The sequence below is a fragment of the Patella vulgata genome, chromosome 3 (assembly GCF_932274485.2).
Source record: "Patella vulgata chromosome 3, xgPatVulg1.2, whole genome shotgun sequence".
In the NCBI taxonomy this organism is placed as follows: domain Eukaryota; kingdom Metazoa; phylum Mollusca; class Gastropoda; family Patellidae; genus Patella; species Patella vulgata.
The window spans coordinates 40,610,073-40,635,171 of NC_065881.2; the positions used below are offsets into that span (position 1 = coordinate 40,610,073).

The 25,099-nt window shown below is 33.4% G+C and overlaps 2 protein-coding genes and 1 long non-coding RNA gene across 5 annotated transcripts in view; 2 read left to right on the top strand and 1 right to left on the bottom strand.

Annotated features, from left to right (window-relative positions):
• LOC126814535 (ubiquitin carboxyl-terminal hydrolase 8) overlaps positions 1 to 12,729 on the top strand; it is a 29,960-nt gene extending 17,231 nt beyond the window's left edge. Inside the window, exons 17-24 of the mRNA XM_050539741.1 lie at positions 214 to 318; positions 1,288 to 1,410; positions 1,974 to 2,087; positions 2,775 to 2,917; positions 3,398 to 3,524; positions 6,491 to 6,521; positions 7,816 to 7,904; positions 8,641 to 12,729. Of these exons, the coding sequence (XP_050395698.1) occupies positions 214 to 318; positions 1,288 to 1,410; positions 1,974 to 2,087; positions 2,775 to 2,917; positions 3,398 to 3,524; positions 6,491 to 6,521; positions 7,816 to 7,904; positions 8,641 to 8,715 (807 nt within the window). The 3' untranslated portion in view covers positions 8,716 to 12,729. The remainder of the gene's footprint in view (positions 1 to 213; positions 319 to 1,287; positions 1,411 to 1,973; positions 2,088 to 2,774; positions 2,918 to 3,397; positions 3,525 to 6,490; positions 6,522 to 7,815; positions 7,905 to 8,640) is intronic.
• A 4,402-nt stretch (positions 12,730 to 17,131) lies between these two features.
• Positions 17,132 to 19,234, bottom strand: LOC126814571 (uncharacterized). The gene is made up of 2 exons (XR_007677670.2): positions 19,138 to 19,234; positions 17,132 to 17,243 (listed from the first exon to the last, which is right to left on the bottom strand). It is a non-coding gene; the product is annotated as an uncharacterized LOC126814571 (long non-coding RNA).
• A 135-nt stretch (positions 19,235 to 19,369) lies between these two features.
• LOC126815235 (paired amphipathic helix protein Sin3b) overlaps positions 19,370 to 25,099 on the top strand; it is a 44,001-nt gene continuing 38,271 nt past the window's right edge. For all 3 annotated transcript variants that reach the window (XM_050540795.2, XM_056099541.1, XM_056099542.1), the window contains exons 1-3: positions 19,370 to 19,469; positions 21,509 to 21,631; positions 24,448 to 24,566. In XM_050540795.2, the coding sequence (XP_050396752.2) occupies positions 21,602 to 21,631; positions 24,448 to 24,566 (149 nt within the window). In that variant the 5' untranslated portion in view covers positions 19,370 to 19,469; positions 21,509 to 21,601. The remainder of the gene's footprint in view (positions 19,470 to 21,508; positions 21,632 to 24,447; positions 24,567 to 25,099) is intronic.

Here is a 25,099-nt window from a genome sequence, read left to right on the forward strand (position 1 = left end):
CGTTCATTTTAGACATAACTAGGATATCGCAGGTTACTTTAATTTCAGTGCGTTATTTACATGGACTTCAGTTCACACTTACAGTTTTGATATTATAAAATGCATTTGGTATAAAGAGGTGAAATATTAGAAATGATCAGGTCTACTTGCCTTTACATTTACCCTATATAAAATGTCATAATTATTTGTTATTTGTAATATTCTATAAAACAGAGCACTATTGGTAAATATAACCCTATGTTTGCTGGATATGAACAACAAGATTCCCAAGAATTGCTTACATTTTTACTGGACGGTTTACATGAAGGTTTGAATGAGGTGAGTTTTACAAACCTATCAAATAAGACAAAGAATAAGACACAAGAAACTGATGGTTACTTAAACATACACTATGCAAGAGCTAAATCTGCCTATTGCAGGTCTTTCTTTAGGCCTGAAATGTTATATAAACAATTAATTAGACATTTATTAACAAAACAAGACCATAATCGACTCTTGATGGCATCGGATACTTGATATTTTAACTAGATTAAAACAGTTTGCCATTTAAAAATTTAATTTAAAAATGGGAAAGCGAGGCTAAGTCCCGATTATACCAGTGCTTTGGTTAGCACTATGCACACATTTTGTCAAAACTACAAACAATGATAACTTGGCTGAGATTGAAGTAATTTGAATGAAATTTTCAATATTTTCTTTTTTTATCATCTATTTTTGAATTATTATAGCAAGAATGACAAACCCTCTATTAAACTCTTAACTAATGTATCTTTAAACAGTTCCCTGAGGCTTTACATAAAATATCATAAATACACTACATGTACTATATAGTTGTTTTACTTGTCAGTAATGTCACATTGTTAAAGGATGTTATTCCAATGCATTTGTGACACATTTTAGCATGGTAATCATTGGCCCTAATATAAGGTTGTCTGACCAGTAAAAATCATGTGAAAGAGTTACCTCCCTTACATCCCACTTCAGTAACCTATAGGGGATATTCGATTGATCATTCCGGAATTGAATTCTGTCAATTCCAAAAATAGTGTCAAACGAGTGAAAAGGGGGATTTCAGGCTACAACGCATGTGCCAACTGCATAAGAAAATATCTCAACCAGAAATGAATTCCGCGTCACTCGATTGTAATTCGTCAATTGACTGACAATTGAACAACCCATAAGAGTAATCCGCAGTTTTGTAACATCAGCAACAATATCCATTAAGAAATTACAGGCAAATCATCATGTATACAGTTGAAATTGACATTTTTTATGTTATTGTTTTAGGTTAAACATAGACCACAGATTCCTGATCAGAATAATGATAATCTGTCAGACATCAGAGCGGCGGAACTAGCGTGGGAAAATCATAAAAAACTTAATCTTTCTGTTATTGTATCATTATTCCAGGTTAGAATCTATTTTAGTATTACTTATTTCATATCATAGAATCAGGCATGATAGCTATGATAGGTCATTAAAAATATTTAGAATTGACTACAGTAATGACTCAAAAAGGCATTATGCAAGAGCTAAATCTGCCTATTGCAGATCTTTCTTTAAGCCTTAAATGTTATTATATAAACTATTAATTAGACATTTATTAACACAACAATACCCAAATCAAGTCTTGATACCATCGGATGGGTCAAATTTTGAGTTGATTAGAACGGTTCAGCCATTTAATGATTTAGTTTAAAATGGTGAAGCAAGGTTATGCCTCGAACAACCAGTACAGTGTTTACAATCAGTGCACACATTTTGTCAAACCTTCAATATCTTCCCTCAGAATAAAGTAATTTCAATGAAATTTTCAATATATTCATTTTGCATTATCTATTTTTAAACTATTCTAACAGGAACGGCTAGCTCTTTATATAAATCTTATATAATGTATCTTTAAATAGCTGGTAATTAAGAAAAATATAATAATTTGGTTGGTTAGGGAATGATGTATTAATAATATGTTTTAGGGCCAGTTGAAGTCAACTGTAAAATGTTTAGAGTGTGGTAAAGAATCTGCTACATTTGAAGCATTTATGTATTTGTCTTTACCTATACCAGATAAATCACGATGTTCATTAAAGGTACAACCATTTAAATAATTTGGAATCAGAAAATGCTTTGCTTTCAAGCTGGCAATCAATCAACAATTTTCAGATCGATAATGATTAAAAAATTATATGTTTGCACTCTAATCAGTTATCACAATCTAATCAATAATTGATTATATGCATGCATCTATTAATTTCTCCATCAATTGTTTAACCACTTAGTCAGTATGTGCAATATACTTGATAATTAGTTCTCCAGCACAAAGTTATTCAACTTGTAAGTTTTTTTTTTTCTCCAGTTTCTCTGCATGCATTCGACTTAATGAAATGAAAATGTAGCACGTTTGTAATGAAATGGCCATGTTAGTGTCTAGTGGACGCTATATCTCATTTCTGTCTCGCGCTGTGATCATTTTGTTTTACACTGATACTGGCCAGCACACATAAATATGTCTCAAAAGACTACACAGAGACCATCAGAAAGTTTGTATCCGACAGTCATTGGCCTAGGATTTGTCAAGATACATTGACAACAGGCATTTGGAAGGGGACTGTACTGTAATCTACTGTTAATCATGATACTACAGTTTTGTTACCAGTACTAGAAATGTATTAATTATGGATCTTAAGCTTCAGTCTTGTCATTTTCATTGGGAATTTTTATGGACTTGGTTACGAGATGTAGGAAAACATGTTATTTAAGTTTTTGTTATTATGTAGGATTGTATAGAGAAGTTTTTAAAACCTGAAATGATGACTGGGAGTTCTAGATATAAATGTACAGCATGTAAAGTACCACGAGATGCTGTTAAGAGAATACAGCTATTTAAATTACCTCCGATATTGTTGATAGGACTCAATAGGTATGTATAGCATAAACATGTTTTTTCTTCTAATTTCTTGGTTTTCAAAGCCTGGAGCTGGTTAATAACTGGGAGACACCAGAATAAAAGGCTGATGTTACAGACACTGGTAACTGTAAATATCTCTCTGACTCCCAGGAACTTGTTTGACCCACAGTCTTGACTTACAATTATCAAGCCAAGATGTTACTGGTGGGTAGAATGAATTTGAAACCAACATTACATCTTTCTCGGTGTACAAAACAATAAAGATGTTTATCTTGAAATGTCTGTTGTATTTTAAATCCTTTAACTTTTTCATTTAGCTTTATGACCCTTATTACTCATCTTTTATGGAACTATTCATTTGTTTCAGAATAATTTGGAATGCCAATATTTAATTGGTTGAATTTATACTATATATAAGTTAATTTGGTGTTCCATAGTCGACTGATCACATAGGGATAAAAAAAATGTCAGTTATCATTGTTTTATATGCAGATTTGTTAGTGATGGTATGTGGATGCAGAAGAAGACAACTTATGTAGATTTTGGTATAAATGATATAACCTTTAACGATTGTGTTATTGGACCGAGACCAAAGTCCTATAATTTATATGCTGTATCTGTAAGTACCGAATGAAGCATTTTATTTATTTAATGAGCTGATAATTTAACAGATTGAATGGCTTAAGTTGTTAACTGTTATGTTAACTACCAGTTATCTTAACTTCTATTCAAACACTATACGACTGGTACCGTGGAATCTCGGGTAAATAGCGTTATTATCTAATCTATGTAGAATTATTCATAAATATCATTGAATTTGGCCTAATAGTCAAGGTGTCCAATTACGCCAGGTATTCAATTCTGTTGCCGAACATCCAATTTCACATGCGTTGTTCAGATTTTAACGAAATGTTTATATTGAAGGAGTTGTAATATAGTAATGCTGCCGTGAAAACGTGTACATGTATAATGTACAGGCCGGTTTGAATAACAACAAAATGAGTTCGGTAATCTTGGGAAAACATTTACCGGCATTCTGTATCGGTTAGGATTGTTTTCTAACGCACTGTACATGCATATAACGTCGGCCAAAATGTATGCAACATCGAACAACTTACACGTGTGTGAAATGGCTTTATTCAATATCCGCTTCCACCGAAATGAATTGGGCGACATTTAAAGTAGATGTATATTGTCACAGCGGAGATTTGTCGCTGATTAACACAGACAGACTAAGAATATAGTCCCAAAAATGGCGCGTTTCTGACCATGTGACTTACCGTTAAGCGCCCCGTGGAGTGGATCGAGTGCTCTATGAATGATTGATTTAGATTAACTGAAGCTGCAAGCTCATCGTATGACGTATATAATTTAAAGTTTGGATGTTATAGCAGCCAATAATTGATGGATTACATCGAAGTTATAGACGAAGATGTAATGATACGTTGTACAAAAAATTGTAAGTTGTTCGTTGTTGCATACATTTTGGCCGACGTTATATGCATGTACAGTGCGTTAGGAAAAAATCCTAACCGATACAGAATGCCGGTAAATGTTTTCCCGAGATTACCGAACTCATTTTGTTGTTATTCAAACCGGCCTGTACATTATACATGTACACGTTTTCATGGCAGCATTACTATATTACAACTCCTTCAATATAAACATTTCGTTAAAATCTGAACAACGCATGTGAAATTGGATGTTCGGCAACAGAATTGAATACCTGGCGTAATTGGACACCTTGACTAATTTTAATCACAACTCGGGAAATTGAACGGTCCAACTAATTATTGAACAGTCGTGAAAATTATGCGGGACGCTTATAATTACACACGTGTCGACAAACTAAACACTAGTTAATTAACGCTTGGTAATCAAAATTGCACGTTGAGATTTAAGTTGTATACAAGGACAAATTGAATGCTATTAGGCCAAATTCAATGATATTTATGAATAATTCTACATAGATTAGATAATAACGCTATTTACCCGAGATTCCACGGTACCAGTCGTATAGTGAAAGGTGCAGGGGTCTCGATAACTTTTCGAACTTCATTAGCAAACCTGCTAATCAAGTTAGATAAATTCAGGCAAATTCATTAGCAATGTCCAGTTTTGATTAGCAGTGTGAGTGTAGGAATATCCATAGACTACAATTTCGGAAAAGAGTGCTTGAAGTAAAATCTATATCTGTTGAATTTTACAATATTATGCATTTAGCTTTATTTCAGTCACACTATTATTGTTATAAATATTGCAAGGTCTGCTCATTGCTGTGTATACTCTCTCATGACATATGTTGATCGGTAAGAAATGTAGTAGGCCTATCGGAATAATTCCAATGACATTTCTAGGTTGATTCGTCTTTTGAACATTCAATATTCACAACAATGTCATTTGTTACGTAACAGCCATTCACTCCACTCGTCAGTGCTGATATCAATTGGGAGCTTACATCGATACTTGCAATGCATCGATGATGCATCGGACCATAAGTAAATTTGACAGACATATTACTCATATTAGCCTAAAACAAACATTGCTGTTGTTAATCAAAAATTCCCTGCCACAAATCTCCGTAATAAATTCTGTAAACATGTCATTTAGTACCCGCATTAATACTAGTGCCTACCTTTGTTATGTATTCCATAATACCTATCCCATTTTGTGAAGAAAATCAATGAATTATTTTTATTTTATCCCAAAAAACTCCTGTCATTAAAAAAAAATCTGGGGGGGGGGGGGGGGCGTAATATAGGAGGCGCTGAAACTTTGATTTAATTGACGTGAATGGTACAGTAATAGGTACAAGATACAAGATGATCGTTACTAAACTGGTGAAGAAATGTCGAAAAATCGTTATAAAAAGTGTCCACAACTTTATACACTTAAAAAAGGGACATAACATTGTCCATGTGAGAAATAAAATAAGCAAAATTTACGATTAGCATTTGTGCAAATCAAGTTAGCTACTTTGTAGCAAATTGATTAGCAACAGGCAAGATTTGAATCGCAAAGTGCGATGCGAACCCGGTTATCGAGACCCCTGTAAAGGGGAATTATGTAAGAATTAGATAATGAGCTGGCGTTCTCGCTATAATTTTTCAAAAACAGATAATGCAAAATGAATATATTGAAAATGTCATTCAAATTACTTATTTTGAGCGAAGTTATCAATAGTTGTAGTTTCGACAAGATGTGTGTATTGATCGTAACCATTGTACTGGTCATTGGAGTCTTAGCTTTGCTTCTCCATTTTTAAATTGAATCATTAAATGACTAAACCGTTGTAATCTACTTAAAACCGGAGCCATCCGATGACATCAAGAGTTGATTATGGTCTTGTCATGTTAATTAATGTCTAATTAATAATCTATATAACATTTAAGGCTCAAAGAAATCCCTTCAATGGGCAGATTTAGCTCTTACATAATGCCTGTTTAAACAAATTTATGATATTAATTGCATAGATTTTCTTCGAATAGCTTCTTTCCATTTCAGTACACATATAAATGATTGCATGTCATCAAAACTCAATATTTGAGGGGTACATAACTATTTTTTTTATTATTTTTTTTTCAGAATCATTATGGAACAATGGAAGGTGGACATTGTAAGTATGCACTTGTCACATAAGTGGTCTATTTAACTGCATCCCCAAAACATAAATCTTCATATTCTATACAAATATTTTGTACATGAAAGTAAAGTTACAGTATTTTAAGTTAATGGAATTATTACCACCACTGCCTTCATTGTGACCTTTAAACTAACAGGAATTAATGGCTATGATATCAACCACAACTTCATATATTAACCCTTTGACCCTGGCCTATTTTTTACCGTAAATGACCCTCTCCCTGGCTCGTGGGGCAAAATTTAACCTTTTTTCAGTGACAAAATATAAAATTGCTAATCACCCAAAGTGCCACCAAAGGGGGTATTCTGATGTGCTACCAGGAAAAATAGTTGAAATATTCATATACATGTAACATGATTTTTCAAGGCAACATTTGTCATCATAGTACCACAGTTCACAAAAAAAACAAAGTCCAAAATTCAAAATTATTTTTTTTTATTATTGTAGCTACTTTCACTAAGATAGTCACTATCGTTGCCGTAATTAACACTATTCAAGTCCTCATCATCACTCTTAAAGTATCCTAGCTAGTGCCTGGTCTACTGTTACACGTCTGTTTGCCATTCATGACCATAAAACAATATTTTCACGAATATTTCGGTTGTCTGCGAGTGAAGAGGGGAAAGCCCTCACTGCAGATGACACATTGTAACACATGTTCTGATTGGAATTCAGAGTCATACAAGTGGGGAAAGCCATTGCTACACACAACACTGTTCAGAGTGGAATTCCTAATGCGTTATGCTTGGCCGGAAAACTGGCCAGCCAGGATATAGACTTGCGGCCAGATTCAAAGAGTTAAGGCATTATTTGAGAGGTTTGCACATTTGTCATTGATTATTATTGGCAGTTAAAGGAGTTGTCGAAGATATATTTTAATGAATGAAATAGAGTAATTCTGTGTCCAAGTATTTCAGAAATCTTTATCCTAGCCTTTTACAATTATCTATTAAAGTTATGTAGGACTCTTTCGCAGAAATACAAACTTCCGTTTTTCCAAGTGCCTAGGCCTCAGGGGCCTATTGGCCTCAATTAAAAAAACAAACTGACATATATTTTGACATAAGTAAATAGAATTCCTCTTCACATCCACTCAAAAATAAAATGACCTAAATCAGAGTAGAAAATTGATTTCTAATCAAGTGGGGTGCGGAAAAGGTTAACCAAGCTAGTTTTTGTCACATCACATTTTTTTCACTGTAATTGGGGGCCCCAAGAATGATATTGTAACTGATTGGCTATAGTATAATTATGGTAACGTTTTCAGATACAGCATATTGTAGAAATCCTAGCTTAAGAAAATGGTTTAAATTTGATGATCATGAAGTGTATGAGATATCTTTGTCTGATGTTAAGGTTAGTAGTAATAATGTTTTTCATTTATAATTATATACCTCCATTGCCCAGACTGAAAGTAGTGCATGACTAAAGTGATGCTACATTCAATTAAAGTCTGATATACGACCGTCACTAGAAAATAACACTGTGATCACTATGTTAAAAGTTTTATTTTCAAGTTAAAAGTTATTTTGACACTCAGGTTTGTAGGAAGAATGTGATTCGAGTCATATTTTGAAGTCAGAAACTCATGATTACGTCAATGTGACGTTTTTAAAATAAAAGCAGGTCATGTGGGGTTTTTTAAGTGACACAGGAGTGCCATATTTACAAGTTAATTAATACATGCATTGCTTCCTACATTGTACATTTAACCCCTTAACTGCGTAGTTTTTAAAACGTTAACTACCCCCTAGTGCGTAATTAATTTGACGAAAAACGTCATTTTGGACCTTTTCATTCCTGAATACAAAATTTGGTAGTCTGAAACCAAATTAAAACTAACGGTAAATAGAGTTGTCTCCCTTCAATTCGATTTCCTCGACCAGGCGTAATATAACGTCTTACACATGCTGAGATTGTGTTCGAAGAATGGGTTGGGGAAAATACCTCCAGGACGTTATATTACGTCCTACACATGGTGAGTGGCAGTTGTCCAGGACGTTATATAATGCCCTACGCAGTTAACGGGTTAATGGGATTAAATAGAACACACTTAAATACAATTATATATTGGTTTTTTTTTCTTTTGCAGTCATCAGCAGGTTATCTGTTGTTTTACACATCGATGGAACTGCCAATACCAGAATTTAAACCCCAGTTAAGATAGTATTATATAGTTAACATATTTCACTGTATATATATATATATAAGCACACTTGATTGTAAAATGGACAAAATTTACTCATCATTTGTAAATTGCTTAATGATTTTAATTTGTTACACACCCACACTAGTCAATCCTGACTTTCATTTCATTGCAAGATTAAAACTATTTAAAATACAGATGTAACATCATCCTTTGATGGTACAGGCACTATGCTAATCATACAATAATTATACAAGATGGTGAAAATTATTAGATTTGTCTTATTTTCATAGAAATTCATGTGCCTGATATTGTATCTGTAATTTAAGTTGTTTAAAGTAGCTAAGTCTCTATCTCAATATCATCCAAAGCAGTGATGGGATTTCAAAATTTTTCTTGTCGGACATTTTACCGAAAATAAAGGGGCATAACTCTTATCGTTATTTAAGCAGACGAATTCGTACCACAATTAAAAGTCACATGTCAAAATATTCAAATCCCGTACGTAATAAAAATAGGTGAACCTCGCTATTTTTCATATTTAATTCCCGTACAGTATTCAATTCATACCACAATTAAAAACCACATGTCAACAAAATATTCAAATCCCGTACGTAATAAAAATTGGTGACCTCGCTATTTTTCACACTTAATTCCCGTACGGCATTCAAATTTATGTCAGTAAATGTCCTACAAAATTAAGCATTTTCGTAATATGTTGAATGAAAGCTTGCCGATCCTGCTTCGGCATCAAATTCACAACCATAATATTCCTTTAGAATTACGTGTCTTCGTTTATACGGCTGCAAATGAATGCAGAACTTCCGAAATAGGTAAATCACTTGTAAACAGGCATAGCTAACTTCAGCGAATAACACTCTTTCATAGTCACGACAGAGTGACAGGCATCATAGGCAACACAGCAGAATGATTGACATGCTTCTTAATTCCCGCCTACAAATACGTTAGAATTTCTGCTCATATAGCTATTGGTAGCCCCTCCCCTTTTTGTTATTTTGCTGGGTGCGTACTAGTCTCGGTCACCCAGAAACTCCTAGTCTTCAACATATTCGTAGAATATTTTTCTGGATAATAGAGACTAATAGCCTACGTGACTCACATCACACGGCTTCATAGTAAGCACTGCCTTATAATATGTTAAGCAATATTCGTGCCGCGCTTGAGATCAAGGGAAAGTGCCACTGTGGATGAGAATTTCTATATGGATTCTTAAAAGACGTAAAAGATCTCGTAGACAAAATGACTGTCCATTGATTTAGGGTGTTATTTACTCTTACGATATGTGACATCTTTGATTAGTTTATTATAGATGATGTCGGCTCACATCAATGCGATTAAGATGCCCGACAAATGAGAAACCACGAGGTAAACAGGTGGATTAAAATTATAATCATTCTTATTGAATTGATGAATAGTCCGACAAAAGGAAAGCAATGACTTCTGTTTAAGATTAGATTGATGAATTGTCCGACAAAGGATTAAGTCAGTCAATCAAGGCAGATTAAGTAGTTAAATCAAGGTAGGTTTATACTATAGACGGTATAACACGATAAATACGTTGATCACTTAATTACCTAATAAACCCAGCGTATTATCGACGATAATCGGGTTGAGTGGTAGTTATACACTCAGTAAACTATATTAATTTCGGAATTTTGAATATTATTCACCATGTCTTGATGTCCGATTGGGCATATTCCTGGTCGGACAATTTTGGGCGTTTGGAAAAAAGATTCGGACAAGTCCGGAATATACGGGCAAAATCCCATCACTGATCCAAAGTCTTGAAAACACAAAATATCTGTCAATTTAAATCAACATTGATGATGTGATCATATCGGGAAAATATGGGCTTCTGATATCCAATATTTAAGACAAAATAAACAGTTTACCATTGGTACACGAATCGTGTACCATAATGCATTTCAGCGCCATTTGTAACAAGGGACTCGAAGAACGAGGCTAGACATATTCCACAAGTCATATCAAACGATGACCTCATATTCTTATCTGGATAGCATGCGCAATAAATACTATCGGTGTAGACTGGAATAACTAGACGCTAGAGATTGCCATTCAATTGAGACTTCTGGCGTTTCTCGCCGAACATAACTGATTAGAAATTACAGTAAAAACAGAAACGGTTCAATGTAAATCAGTTTATATACATTCAGATTACATTATTATATGGGTTGCGACCCATTTGTGTCAATTTCTAGGTCCAAAATATTAGCGATTTAGCTCCTTTAAAGGTCTAGAGCAAGACTTCATGAGCCCAGTAGGAGTAGAACAGTAGGACTTTTAACCCCATTTCATTTCATTTCTCAAGATATCACTTCATGTGTCTCTCTCTACCTCTAAACCACAATAATTCAGTTTAATAGCTTAATGACCTTTATGTGAATTTCTGAGTATAAAAAAAGAATTAGCTTATACATAAAGCTATGACCATATAATTTATATAGGCTTAAAATAACATGGATTGCCAGCCTCAAGAACAACTTGAAGGTGAAAAAATCTTCTTAGCTTTTATTTAAACATAGAAAATGTTTTCATTGAGGATATTTTGCCATTGTACAATAACTTCTGGTCAAGTTTGGTGGTCATAGATTGACAGTAATATTAAGTATTAGAATAAATATGAGAATACTGTATATTTATGCAAAATTTATATTAAATTGAGAAGTTTTAATTCTTTAATTGTGTATATATTGTAAAAAGTGTAAATATGTTACATATATATAAAATTCATTTGACAAAATGAAACTACATAATTTGTGGTAACGTTTTAACAACTGAAGTTGCTCTTCGGGAATTTATTATAACATTAATTATAATTATGATTTTTATGTAGATATTGTACATTATGATATTATTGTAATCAAGTCTTTCAGTTTTAAATGTATCAAATCAAAACAGTTCTTTTGCAATCTGTATACTAGTAAAAGAGTAAATGAAGCACTGTTTTCCAAAACGCACTGCTGTTTTGAAGTGAAAGCAGGAAATTTTCTTAGAAAATAAAAGACAAAATGATGAAATTATACATCAATGGATTTAAACCAATATTTTATTTATTCTTTTTCAAATAAATAATATTTAAATTATATTAGATGGGTATAAGGAATATGAAAATGATTCCGGTAAAAAGGGTGGCATTATCACATTTTGAACAAGAGCTCTATAAAAATTAACTAGACCTGCACATCTGGCAATTTTAACAAACAGGTGAATAATGAGGACACTTGCAACCGTTTTAGTAAACTAAATTGTTTTTGCTTCTCAACACTTCTATACTTATGTTTAAAACATATTTATACTTTTTTTGTTTTAATTTGCACTAGTAAAATATATATCATTAAAAATTTTAATAGCTGTATTATGATGCCTTTGAATTGTGATAATAATATAATATTAATAATCAATATTGAATGAGGTGCCAAGCTCATGTCATGTGTCATCATTTTGAAATAATATGCGGCATAATACTGGAGCTTTATTTTCCATCCAAGAATATAATGGTAAAATATAAATGCTTTTTGTCTTTGAACTAATGTACATTTGTAAAATAATATATTTTCACTGTGTTTGTGAACTGTATGTATATTTTTGGACCATAGCATAATTAATATGCTTATATTTATGACTAATTATTGTATAAGGAAATTTAAAGGACTTTTCAATCATTATTTGCTGCTTAAATATATCACATACTCTTTTTCTTAGATCAATTTTAACCTGCATTGAAATTTATGATGTGTATTTGTTTTTTTCCCACATTACTTGGGTTATATTGAGAATAAAAAGTCAACATTAGGGACCACACAGCAGACTTTAAATTGATACAGTATTGCATGGAGTTACAGCTCAATTTCTAGATCTTTCCCAAATTGAACAACTTTGATTAGGGAATGTCAAAATGTGTATTAACTCTATAGATGTATCTGTATGACTTTTGATTTAGAATTATAGTACTGTTTTCTTCAGAATTTTAATTATAATAAACATATTGGTACATCTAAATGTTATTGCTTTTTTATAGAGAATACAGTTCTTCTCTAGATTTAAACCACAATTTATATAACGAATGGTTGTCTATTGTTAATTTTATATTATAAATGAATAAAAAAAAATTATGGATACAAGTGTATATATTCATTTTATATTTCAAAATGAAAACGATTGATATGGAGTTCCTAGTGGATTGATGTATTATTTCATTATTGTTCCCCGCCTTTCTAAGAAAGCAGGGGACTATTAAAATGGGTCTGTCTGTATGTCCGTCCGCCTGCACACTTTTTGGGATACAATAACTCTCCTTCTAATTGTCCGTCTGTCGCTCACACTTTTTGGGACACAATAACTCTTCTTCTAATTGAGCTCAAATGTTCAAATTTGGTGTGGGGTTTTATTAGGTCAATGCCTTGATGGAGTTCGAAGATGAGCATTTTCTGCTTAGGGTAAGCAATTTGATCGGTTGATGCTTTGGGACACGATAATTGATGTAATAAAACTATAAACCAAGTTTCATCACTCTCACTTAATTAGAACTAAAGTTGATGATCAATACCATGACTAAGTTCGATAGTGAGCATTTTCGGCTCAGGGTAAGCAGCGCGATAAGCAATTTGATTGGTTGATACCTTGGAACACAATAACTCTTCTAATTAAGGTAGAATGTTCAAACTTGGTGTAGGCGTTCATTAGATGAATGCCTTGATGGAGTTTGATGATGAACATTGTCTGCTTACAGTAAGCAATCTGATTGGTTGATGCTTTGGGGCACGATAACTTTGGTTTTAATTAAGTGAGAGTGATGAAACTCTGAGTATAGATTCATTATATCTTTACCTTGACTGAGGTAGATGATGAGAATTTTCTGCTTAGGCTAAGGAGCGATAAGCAATTTTGGAACATAACAACTCCACTTTTAATTAAGGTAGAATGTTCAAACTTGATGTAGGTGTTCATTAGGTAAATGTCTTCACTGAGATCAGTGTCAGTTTTGTTATGTTTCCAATTGCTAAATGCCACTAAAGGATTATATTCACTGAGTTCAATGATTCACATTTCGAGCTAAAGCTAAGCAGAGCTAAGAAATTTCATTGGTCGATGCTTTGGGACAAGATAACTTTGATCCTATCTAATAGAGAGTGCTGAAACTTAGTGTATAGTTGATAATAAGTTTGATTGCCTGATACTTTTGAAAACCAGCGGCTGCCAGGCAGGATATGCCCACATTTTTCAAGAGATGGATAGAGAACAAGCTAAACCAGTGATTATCAACGGCACACTAAAAATATGTCTCACTAAAGAAGCCATCCATTTGACTGATGAAATTCAAAACACTGCAATAAAGTAAGTTCATAGTCGTGTTTTTCTTCATTTGCATGTAGTTTGGGTCATTCTATGCGTCTATGACTAGTCTGTGTCTACGGTTGTATGCCGTCTATGACTTGTCATGTTTTTATTTTGCAAAATACAAATATTTTTCATATATCTTTAGCTAGGTGGGTCGCTATTTTGTCATGTGTTCCAAGGTGTGCCGTTGGCAAAAAAAGGTTGAGAACCACTGAGCTAAACAAAAAGTGATTTTTTTAACATCAGGGGCCATTCTTCAGGAAGGTATGATCAGATATCGAAAGCAACCAAGATCTTTGGGTTATAAACATGAATTTCAAGTTTCATCAAAATCTTATCAGAATTGTTATCTCTAGGGGGTCCACAAACCTTGATAAACCAGATGTTTACACAATTTCGTACCGGGAAGGTGGGGGGGCATTTTGTCTGGCAGTTTTGGTCCGATTTTCATGAAATTTGAACTCAACCAACAATACGGTGTAAGGGTGACATATTCAAACGTTTTTTTAAATCGGATAATATGTGACCTCTTGACGGACCACAAGCTAGAAACGCAATTTTTCATACAATCAGGGGACATAATTCAGGAAGTTACGATTCGATAGGTGCGAATATCGAAAGGAATCGAGATCTTTGGGTTATAAACATGTATTTCAAGTTTCATCAAAATCGGGTGAAAATTGTGACCTATAAAGAGTCCACAACCTTGATATACCATATTTTTACACTTATAGCATACAAGAAGTGGCTATTTTGTCCGACAGTTTTGGTCCGATTTTCACGAAATTCAATCTCAACCATCATTACGGTGTAACGGTGATATATCCACACTTTTTTTTTAAATTGGATAATAAATGTGACCTCTTGAGGGCCAACAAGCTAAAAACGCGATTTTTCATACAGTCAAGGTCCATAATTATTCAGGAAGTTACGATCAGATATGCGCAAATATCGAAAGGAACCAAGATCTTTGGGTTATAAACATGTATTTCAAGGTTCATCTAAATCGGATCAAAATTTTGAGCTCTAGAAGGTCCACAACCTTGATCCATATTTTTACACTGTTTGCGTTCAAGGGGCGGCCATTTTGTCCAGCTGTTTTGGTCCGATTTTCACGAAATTCGAACTCAACCATCTTTAAGGTATAACGGTGACATATTCAAACGTTTTTTTAAATCAGAATAAAATTGTGACTTCCATAGGGTCCACAGGATAAAACACGTGGTTTTTCGTACAATCTGGGGCCATAATTCAGGAAGTTATGGTCCGATATGCGCGAATATCGAAAGGAACCAAGGTATTTGGGTCATAAACTTACCTTTCTAATTTCAACAAAATCAGATAACCAGTGGCTGCCAGGCAGGATACGCCCACATTTTGCAAGAGATGGATAGAGAACAAGCTAAAAACAAAATCAGATAACCAGTGGCTGCCAGGCAGGATACGCCCACATTTTGCAAGAGATGGATAGAGAACAAGCTAAAAACAAACAGAATTTTTTGTACAATCAGGGGCAATAATCCAGAAAGTTATGGCCTGAAATGCACAAATATCAAAAGGGACTGAGATCTTTGGGATATAAAGATATGTTTTAAGTTTTATCAGAATCGGATAAAAATTGTGTCCTCTAGAGGGTCCACAACCTTCGTATTGCATACTTTTACACAATTTACATACTGTCGAGCATTTCATTTCGATTTTCCCGAAATTCGAATTCAACCTTCATTATGGTGGAATGGTGGAATATTTAAACGGTTTTTAAAATCGGAAAAAAAAAATTGTGACCTCTAGAGAATCCACAAGCTAAAATGTGATTTTTCGAACAATCAGGAGCCATTATCCAGGAAGTTACGTTTGGATATACGCGATTATCAAAAGGAACCAAGATCTTAGTGTGTAATGGTGATATATTCACATGGTTTTTTTTAAATCAGTTAAAAATTGTGACCTCTACATGGACGGCAAGCTAAAAACGTGATTTTTTGTGCAATCAAGGACCATAATTCAGGTTACGATCCGATACGCGCGAATATCAACAGGAACCAAGATCTTTGGGTTATAAACATGTATTTCAAATCTCATCAAAATCAGATCAAAATTGTGACCTCTAGAGGGTCCGCAAGCTTGATATACCAGATGCTACACATTATTTGCGTATGAGGGGTGGCCATTTTCTCCGGCAGTTTTGGTCCGATTTTCACAAAATTCGAACTCAAGAAACATTACAGTGTAACAGTGATATATTTAAACATTTTTTTTTAAATCGGATAATAATTCTGACCTCTAGAGGGACCACAAGCTAAAAACATGATTTTTCATACAATCAGGGGCAATAATTCAGGAAGTTAAATCCGATATGCCCGAATATCGAAAGGAACCAAGATCCTTTAGTTATAACTATGCATTTCAAGTTTCATCAAAATCAGATCAAAATTGTGACCTCTAGAGGGTCCACAACTTTATGTACCAGATGTTTACGTGTATGAGGGGCGGCCATTTTGTCTGGCAGTTTTGGTCCAATTATGGTGTAACGGTGATATATTAGAACGTTTTTTTAAATCGGATAATAATTGTGACATCTAGAGGGACATCAAGCTAAAAACGTGATTTTTCGTACAATCAGGGACCATAATTCAGGAAGTTACGGTCCGATATGAGCGAATATAGCAAGGAACTGAGATCTTTGGGTTATAAACTTACATTTCAAGTTTCATCAAAATCAGAAGAAAATTGTGACCTCTAGAGGGTCCACAACTTTGATATACCATATTTTTACTATTTGAGAACGAGGGTCCACAAGCTAAAAACGTGGTTTTTCGTACAATCAGGGGACATAATCCAAGAAGTTTCTATCTGATACATGCCAATATCGAAAGCAACCGAAATCTTTTGGAGATAAACCTATATTTCAAGTTTCGTCAAAATCGGATAAGAATTGTGACCTGTAGAGTGTCCCCAAATAATTGTGGACGGATGTCCAGACGTCCGGACGGACAGGAGCGACGACAATATACATCCACATGAAAATGTGAGCGTATAAAAATAAATGTGCGATCAATTAATATGTGTCATCTATTTATTTCGGTGGGGGACATCAGCCTCACTGTTGGCTTGTTTTAGGAAATCTGATATCGTATCTCGAAACCATTGCACTTGGTTTGGTCGTCTGCCTGAATAGGTAGGTAAAATAATAAAAATTGGTGATACAATGTTATAAATGATTTTAAAAAATTTGTTGATATGAAATATCAGCTTCCATATGTTAGACCAAGAACTTAGTATGGGCTTAGTCATTATCTATAATTCCTGTTGATGTTGCCCCTAGTATTATCCATGGATGGGGTTCAAGTGCAAAAATATCAGATATTTAAACATACATTATGCAAGAGCTAAATCTGCCTATTGCAGGTCTTTTTTAGGCCTGAAATTTTATATAAATTATTAATTAGACATTAACTAACTCATCCAGACCATAATCAACTCTTGATGTCAACGCTAGCCTGCGATATTATTTATTGGATTAGAAACCGATTTGCTGCTAATCTTTCATTCATGATTTAATCATGAAATGGATAATCGAGACTATGTCATCTATGTTTTTTATTGTACCGACTTTAGTAATGATCATCGAGGCTAGGCCGAAAATTTAATCGCTAAAATCTCGGTTCAGAGTGAATCAATTTGACTGAAATCTAGTTTAGTTTTTAACTATTATAGTGAGAACTGTCAGCTCTTTATCTAATCTCCCATAATGTATCTTTAATATTTTGATAGTATTTTGATCATAATTGATTAAGAGTACTAATAACACCTGCATATTTTTTTAGCCCTCCTAAGCATCTCTCTATAATACTACTAATGGAGAGATATATATATAACAAAATACATGGGTGTCTTCCTATCTTTATTTAATTTAAATCAAATTACCACACAACACTGACTTTGCAAGGATGTTAAAATTTCCTTAAATGGAAAAGAGATGACCCTTGCCGTCCTACGAGTACCACTACCAGCATCTTACAGAAATTAGCCTACAAATTGTTACTTGAATGGTGATATATCACAGAACAATGATATATTTAGAAAAATAATTGCGATGTGGAACCTTGCAATCAGAATGTAGGTCTACTGTGACAAATTAAAACAAGAAATACTAGGCCTGCTAAACAAACCTAACCATTTTTACATTGCAACAATGCTCAAATATTAATTAAAAGTTTAACATCCTACTTTTCTACACGGACTGGGCTAATGAACGGAATATCCAGAGGAAAGAGTGGGCTACGGTACTCACGTTGTGTTGCTCTTGCAATAGCTACGAGAACATAGCTAAAAACTTTGAGATACTGCAAACTTAAGTTCTTTATTAATGAATGTAATGTCTTAAAAATAAGTTAATTTTACACTATTATTAGTATTAGGACTAATAAACATACCCAACCCAATATAGTCAAATAACTTTCCTTATCTGCAGATATTGTCAGTAAAGTTAATCAACCAGTGTTCCTAACAGAACTGATAAGGCCATTCTATAAAGGTTTTCCTACTTTTTGCATATTTTGATTGCCTGTTGTAATTACATGACATCTTTTTTGGCCCCACCTTCATGACATAACTAGACCTCAATTTAAAATGTCTGGTAAAGCCAGCAATTAAAGCTTCGATTTAAAAGAGATGGTTTGTTTGTACCCGTGTCAGGTTGGATTATAATATGCTTAATTGTAGTTATATGTGGCAAAATGTTATAAAAAAACATAAACAATATAATCAATCGTTGTTTTGAAGAAAATATTGACAGGTTTGCTTTTTGAAACCCGATCTGATTCACATGGGGTTTTTCGCCTGGTAAAACTATAGGCCTAGTAGCCTACCATAAATAATACGGTGTAATTGCACCATCTCTTATCTCGAAACACGCTAATGGTTTCTTACGCATCTTATGCTTAGTAATTAGAACTAATAGAAGTTAGTTACTAATGTAACTAATACTAATTACTAGTTACGGTACTACACAGCACCCATGCATCGTATTAAATATTTGACTAAGTATATATTTACACACACTTTCAAATTTATGGAGAAATCACGACCAGTCAGTTGGCTAAGATCTAGGCCTAGAGTCCTTCAGATCCTTTGCTAAATAAACGAAAACATGTCTGAGGGTCGTGAAAGAACAAGTTTATTCTAATTATAGAAACTCGGGAAATCCCCGGAAGTCAGATTGTTTATTGGTGGTTCCCGCAAAAGGTTTTAAAATGGCTGCTTAAATTTCATTGGTTCGGATCTATGACGTATGGGGGTTCCAAATAGAAAGTGGCGAACTTTGTATGGATTACCCTCGGTGATATCCCTCTGGATAATCTACAATAATCTGAATCATCCATGATTTCTGAATAGTAAGTAAAATTTTAATGAAAACATAGATATTCCGTGTATATTCTGGTGGTCATATTTTAATTAGAAGATGTTATTTGTAGGATGTAAACAGAAATTTTACAGCTTGTACGACAGCCGTAACAACCTTGGTTCAAAATCTGACCTATATTGAAGCCAAACATTGCCAATTTCTCCTAAACTGGATGTTTTTACAAGCTCTAGAATTGGTTAGGGTTTCTCTAAAACTTGATTGTTAGCTCTGACTTTGCAGTCTAAAAAAACTGCCATTACATATTAACGTACGATGGAAAATATATTTGATTCACAAACTTGTCAAAATGGACTCGTCTGAACCGTCACGTCAATTTTCCGAATAATGTTGCCATGAGAATTCTTAAAAAATTACGCAAAACACCTTGTATTAGCTATATTTTATTAACACCACATGTTCATACTATAATACAGAGAAAGAATATATTATATGCATAGAAATTCATAATTGATTTAACCTATGGCATTATCTTGAACTTGTGCCAAAATAAAACTACTCGTCAACTTGCTTTCATCATTGCTTCGTCTTGAATTATGTTGTCCTCGGTCGCTCTCAGGTACATTGTTCATTTGATATTTACATTAAATCTATACACGAGAATTGAACATTTTTTTTAAATTTAAGCTCTTTGTGTATTTACTTTTATGTATTTAAAAACATATTATTATTTGACAGGTCAAAATCGTAATATAAACACGACGAATACCTCATAATATTCAATTTTTATAGCGGGAAGGGGTTGCAGGTTGTGAGACATTTGTGTACGTGGATGAGTCCATATCGTGACATACCAAAGATTTTGGCATTTGCATTGTTGTCGTTGTCAACAAACATCATATTTTTACGAGATTAATAGATGAAAACGTTTATTGCATCGTTTGAAATAATTTTAGTTATGATTTTTAATATTTTACGGCCCCTTTCAATGGAATTTTGTGAATAAACAGATTGGGGGGTGTCGGGTTGTAATGGGAGAGTTCATTTCATTGTTTGAGGTTTGAATAGCAGAAGGCAGTGTGTCAGACTGAAGCAATACATTATATCATCAGATATGTAATTAAATAGCATTTTTCTATCGAAAGCTCACGATTAATAAGTATCTTATTAGTTTTCAATTTGATAATTCTGTACATAAAGGATGTGTCAGTAATATTGCCAAAAAATGATGTCCATTTTATAAATTTAGAAAGATTAAATTAAAGCCAACATAATGGAAACCTTGACTTTGATGATGTCTACTAATTTGAAAATATCAAAGTCTTTGCAAAGAGCACAATTTAGTGTTATTTATTTGGTTTCGTCTTGATGAAATATTATTATTAGTGATCATATCTCTTAAGAGGGCTGTTAATTAGACAGGGATGAATATTCAGCAGTTCCGATGGATTTCCATGCTATTACTACTAACATACTATTTTGCAAAGATTTCTTATGAACTTAGTAGGGCAACAGGGTAAAAATGTCAATAAACAGAAAGAAAAATCTGTGCCCAGGGCAAAAAAGCAGGAACCAGATAGAGCCTGCATTTGCACCTGTGGTTCTTATTGTGGGCTTATTTTCTAGGCTGTTGATTAGAACTTTTTGTAACCAATGATGCGAGGAAGACTGTTCTTATTCACAATAAAATACATGTATTATTCTGTCATGATGCATTTTCTGATTTCAAGTCACAAATTTCACAAGAAAACACTTGGCGTGCAAGTGAAAGATCCCTTGACAGTTGGAATTCGATATAAGAGTAGGCCGTAGTGCCGCTGTCCGGGCAAAATTTCCCTCATAGCACACTGTATGGCGTATGCCCGTCTTCATTAGCCCAGTTCGGAGCAAAACAGTAGGACGTTAAACCCCATTTCATTTTATTTATATATTTGTTTACAAAAATCTCAATTTTAATATTAAGACTTGTTTTTATCGTATTAACAAAGTTAGGTTTAAACATCTTTTATTTATTATACAGTAGAGTATGTTATATAGGTAACAGTAACACGATTAAAATTTCAATTACAGATTTATTACAAGTAGTGGGTTGATACCAACAGGAAGTGGTACCATTGTTTTCCTAACTTATATTTGGCATCCTATGGGAGCCTCAAACTACTTATGAATATGAATCGTCGCATTGAAGATCAGGTAAATATTTAAGTTTACACACCTTGGGATGTTATTTCCTTTGATCTCCCATGCATGTTATGGAACGTATCAACCTGTTGTGACGTCATCTAAGGGTGATATCAGATATCTACCTTAGGGACAATATCAGATATCACCCTCTGATGACGTCACAACAGGTTTACGGACTCTGCAATGAAAAAGGACACAAATTCTTTCTTTTAACATTTTATTCACTTTTTTGAACAATGTTGTTAAACAATTCGGACAAAGAACTTTACCAGGCCCATGTTACTTAGTTTCTTCATCTGACCATCAATAACTTGTTTAAAACTCTCAAATTCTGGATTGTGTTAGTATATCCACATCAGTTTTATTTGTAATCCGTAAATGTGAAACTATTCCCATAACTAAACACGGAATTAGGTGGGTAATATTCATCATTTTATTTTGCTTACTTCCAAGACGAATCTTGACATCCCAAAAATAAGATCTTATATACTCATATCTTCCAGCACACAGGATTTTTCGCTCACTATTGCGTTTATTTTTATTATTCCGCCACACTGACTGTCACTGACCAACTGTTATAAAAGTATTTATGGGCACAGCATTGTTGGCACATTCACTGACGTCTTGTCACTCGAAATTAAAAAGCGTTTATCATTTGTATCTCACAAACCGAAATATCCGAGTACATTAAATCCTTGTTAAATATTTTCTGCATAAATTCTGGACTTGGACTAGCTTTAAATAATTCTTTGTCAGAATCTACGTTATCTTTTTCAGCCATATTTTCTACAAACTGACTTGCACGGATGAGTTCGTCGTCCGAATTGTTTGACAACATTGCACAAAATGAATGCCAGTTTGTGAACACGTGGTTACTAAAATGTCATGCATGTGCAACTTACGACTTGTTTTCTTAATTTTGTCATATCAGTCGCAGGGCCGATATGGGCTAAACCATTGTCTCTTATAGGTGAAATCAATTAGGATAGATTTAACATTGCTTAATTTTGTTGTAAGAGATAAATATTAGCCAAATACCCTCGGTCAATATGTGAAATAACCCACGGCTTCCGGACTTGGGTTATTTCACATTTCAACCCTCGATTAGGGTAATATTTATCTCTAACAACAAAATTTAGCAATTTGAACGCCTAAAAACTATATACATGTCATGTAGTTTGATTCTGGATAAGCCTGCTTTTTTTTTCATATAGATTGTGTTGAAAGTGAGGATTTGAGCATATTCTTTACAATCTGCTGAGGTTTTTTTTTTACAGAATTGTTTTCATTTCTCCATTTGCATAATATTTGTTTGTATGAAATACACATTTTTTTATAAGGTTTGTGAATAATCATCTCAAAGAAAGTTTTAAAAAATAGTTCAAATGTCATTTAAGCTTATAGCACCAGTACATGTAGCTGTTAATTGATTATCTATACACCAGTCAACTTTTGGGTGCTGTCAAGTGTCTGTGATTGTCAGGTGACCCCATCAGAAAATTATGAAAAAAATATGTTAAAGTATATGTAGGCCAATGTTATACTGAAAGGTTATATGAATGAACATGTAGCTTTAATATTGACAGAGGTATGGCTTTTTGAATCATGATTGCCATTCACATGTTTCGAAAGTACATTGTACTACGTGTATTATATGCCTTGATTTTGGTGTTCTGTTTTTATTCCTGTTATGCAGTCCATTTGACATAGAATGACTCTTATTTATAAGTATGTTCAGTTGCTCATTAGCAAACTGTGATTGTATGCAATACCAACAGAGATGGTCAGTAGTGTACTTTTTGTGAGAGCGGATGGTGATGATGTGATCGGCCAGTTTATTTTAATTTACACAATATTGTCAAATAAATTCTTGTTAAAAGATGCTTTATGTAAGATTTAGTATAGAGCTGACCATTCTTTCTATAGCCGATCAAAAATAGATAATCAAAAATTAATATATTGAAAATTTCAATCAAATAACTCGTTTTGGGCTTCTTAGTGTTCACAATATAGTCTTGATTGTCAAGTACCATTGTTATGATAATAAACAAAGTCTTGATTATTCAAGTTATTAAATGGCTATTGTCACTGTGTTTCAATCCATTGAAAATTGTGACCATCAAATGGTCTAGAGAGTTGATTATAAGCTTGGCCAGGAAATAAATGTCTAATATTAATAATTTATATATAATGACATTTGAGGCCAAAAGAAAGACCTGCAATAGGTAGATTTAGCGATTACATAATCTGCATCTTTAATTTCAGTGTGTCAATTCGATATAATTAGAAGTAAACATTTGGATTGTTTACATATGTATTCATTTCCATTTATACAGTAGTTAAAGATACATTATGGAAGATTAGATAAAGAGTTGGCAGTTCTCTCCATAATAGTTAAAAACTAGATAATGTAAAGGGAATTTGCTGAATATTTCAGTCAAATTGATCCACTCTGAACCAAGATTTCAGCGATTGAATTTTCGGCCTAGCCTCGGTCATCATTACTAAAGTCGGTACGATAAAAAACTTAAGTCTTGATTATCCATTTCATGATTAAATTATGAATGTAAGTTGAGTAGCAAATGGGATCCTAATCCAATAAATATTGCAGGCTAGCGTTGACATCGAGGGTTGATTATGGTCTGGATAAGTTAATTGATGTCTAATTAATAATTTAGATAATATTTCAGGCCTAAAGAAAGACCTGCAATAGGCAGATTTAGCTCTTGCATAATACATGTTTAAATAATATTTACACTTATTTGGTGATTATGATAGAATCAAAGTTGAAATAGGGTGATTTTATTTTTACTATTATCTTACAGCATCGTGTTAATCCCAGTGAACCATTTCAGCGTGGTGTAATAGCACCTACTCAAAGATTTAATCCTGATGTTCCTGAGAATTTATCACGTAATATACCATATAATATGCCAGGATATTCGTAAGTATCATTTGATGGATCTGTTTGAACAGAGAATATTTAATTGATTGTAAGATTTAGGATAGAATTATAGCAAGTAGAATCTCCAATTTAACATTACTCCTGCATTTAAACTGAACTTCTGATGATAGCATTTATTTTGTGCATAATTTTCTTAAATGGGCCACAATATTTGTATGTATGCATATTCATAAATATATTAATTGTATACATTAACAATTTTTTTTACAAAAAAGTGATTGTTGACTAGACAAATGCTTAACTTAATGTTAAAATATTTGATTGTGCAGATTAAACCAGTGACCGCCCTAGACATTCGCCAATTCGCCAATGGCGACAATTATTTTTATTGGCGAATAAAGTGATGATACTGGCGAAAAATTTGGCGAATGAATTTTAGAGAGTGTTATTTCGTAAATCTGCTAATATTAAACTTGAAATCGTCTCGTTAAACGCTTCTTTCGATCGACTCGATGGAGTGTCTATTTTTAGTACATTAATTACTCTAGTCTCAATCTTACAAGTCGCAAATC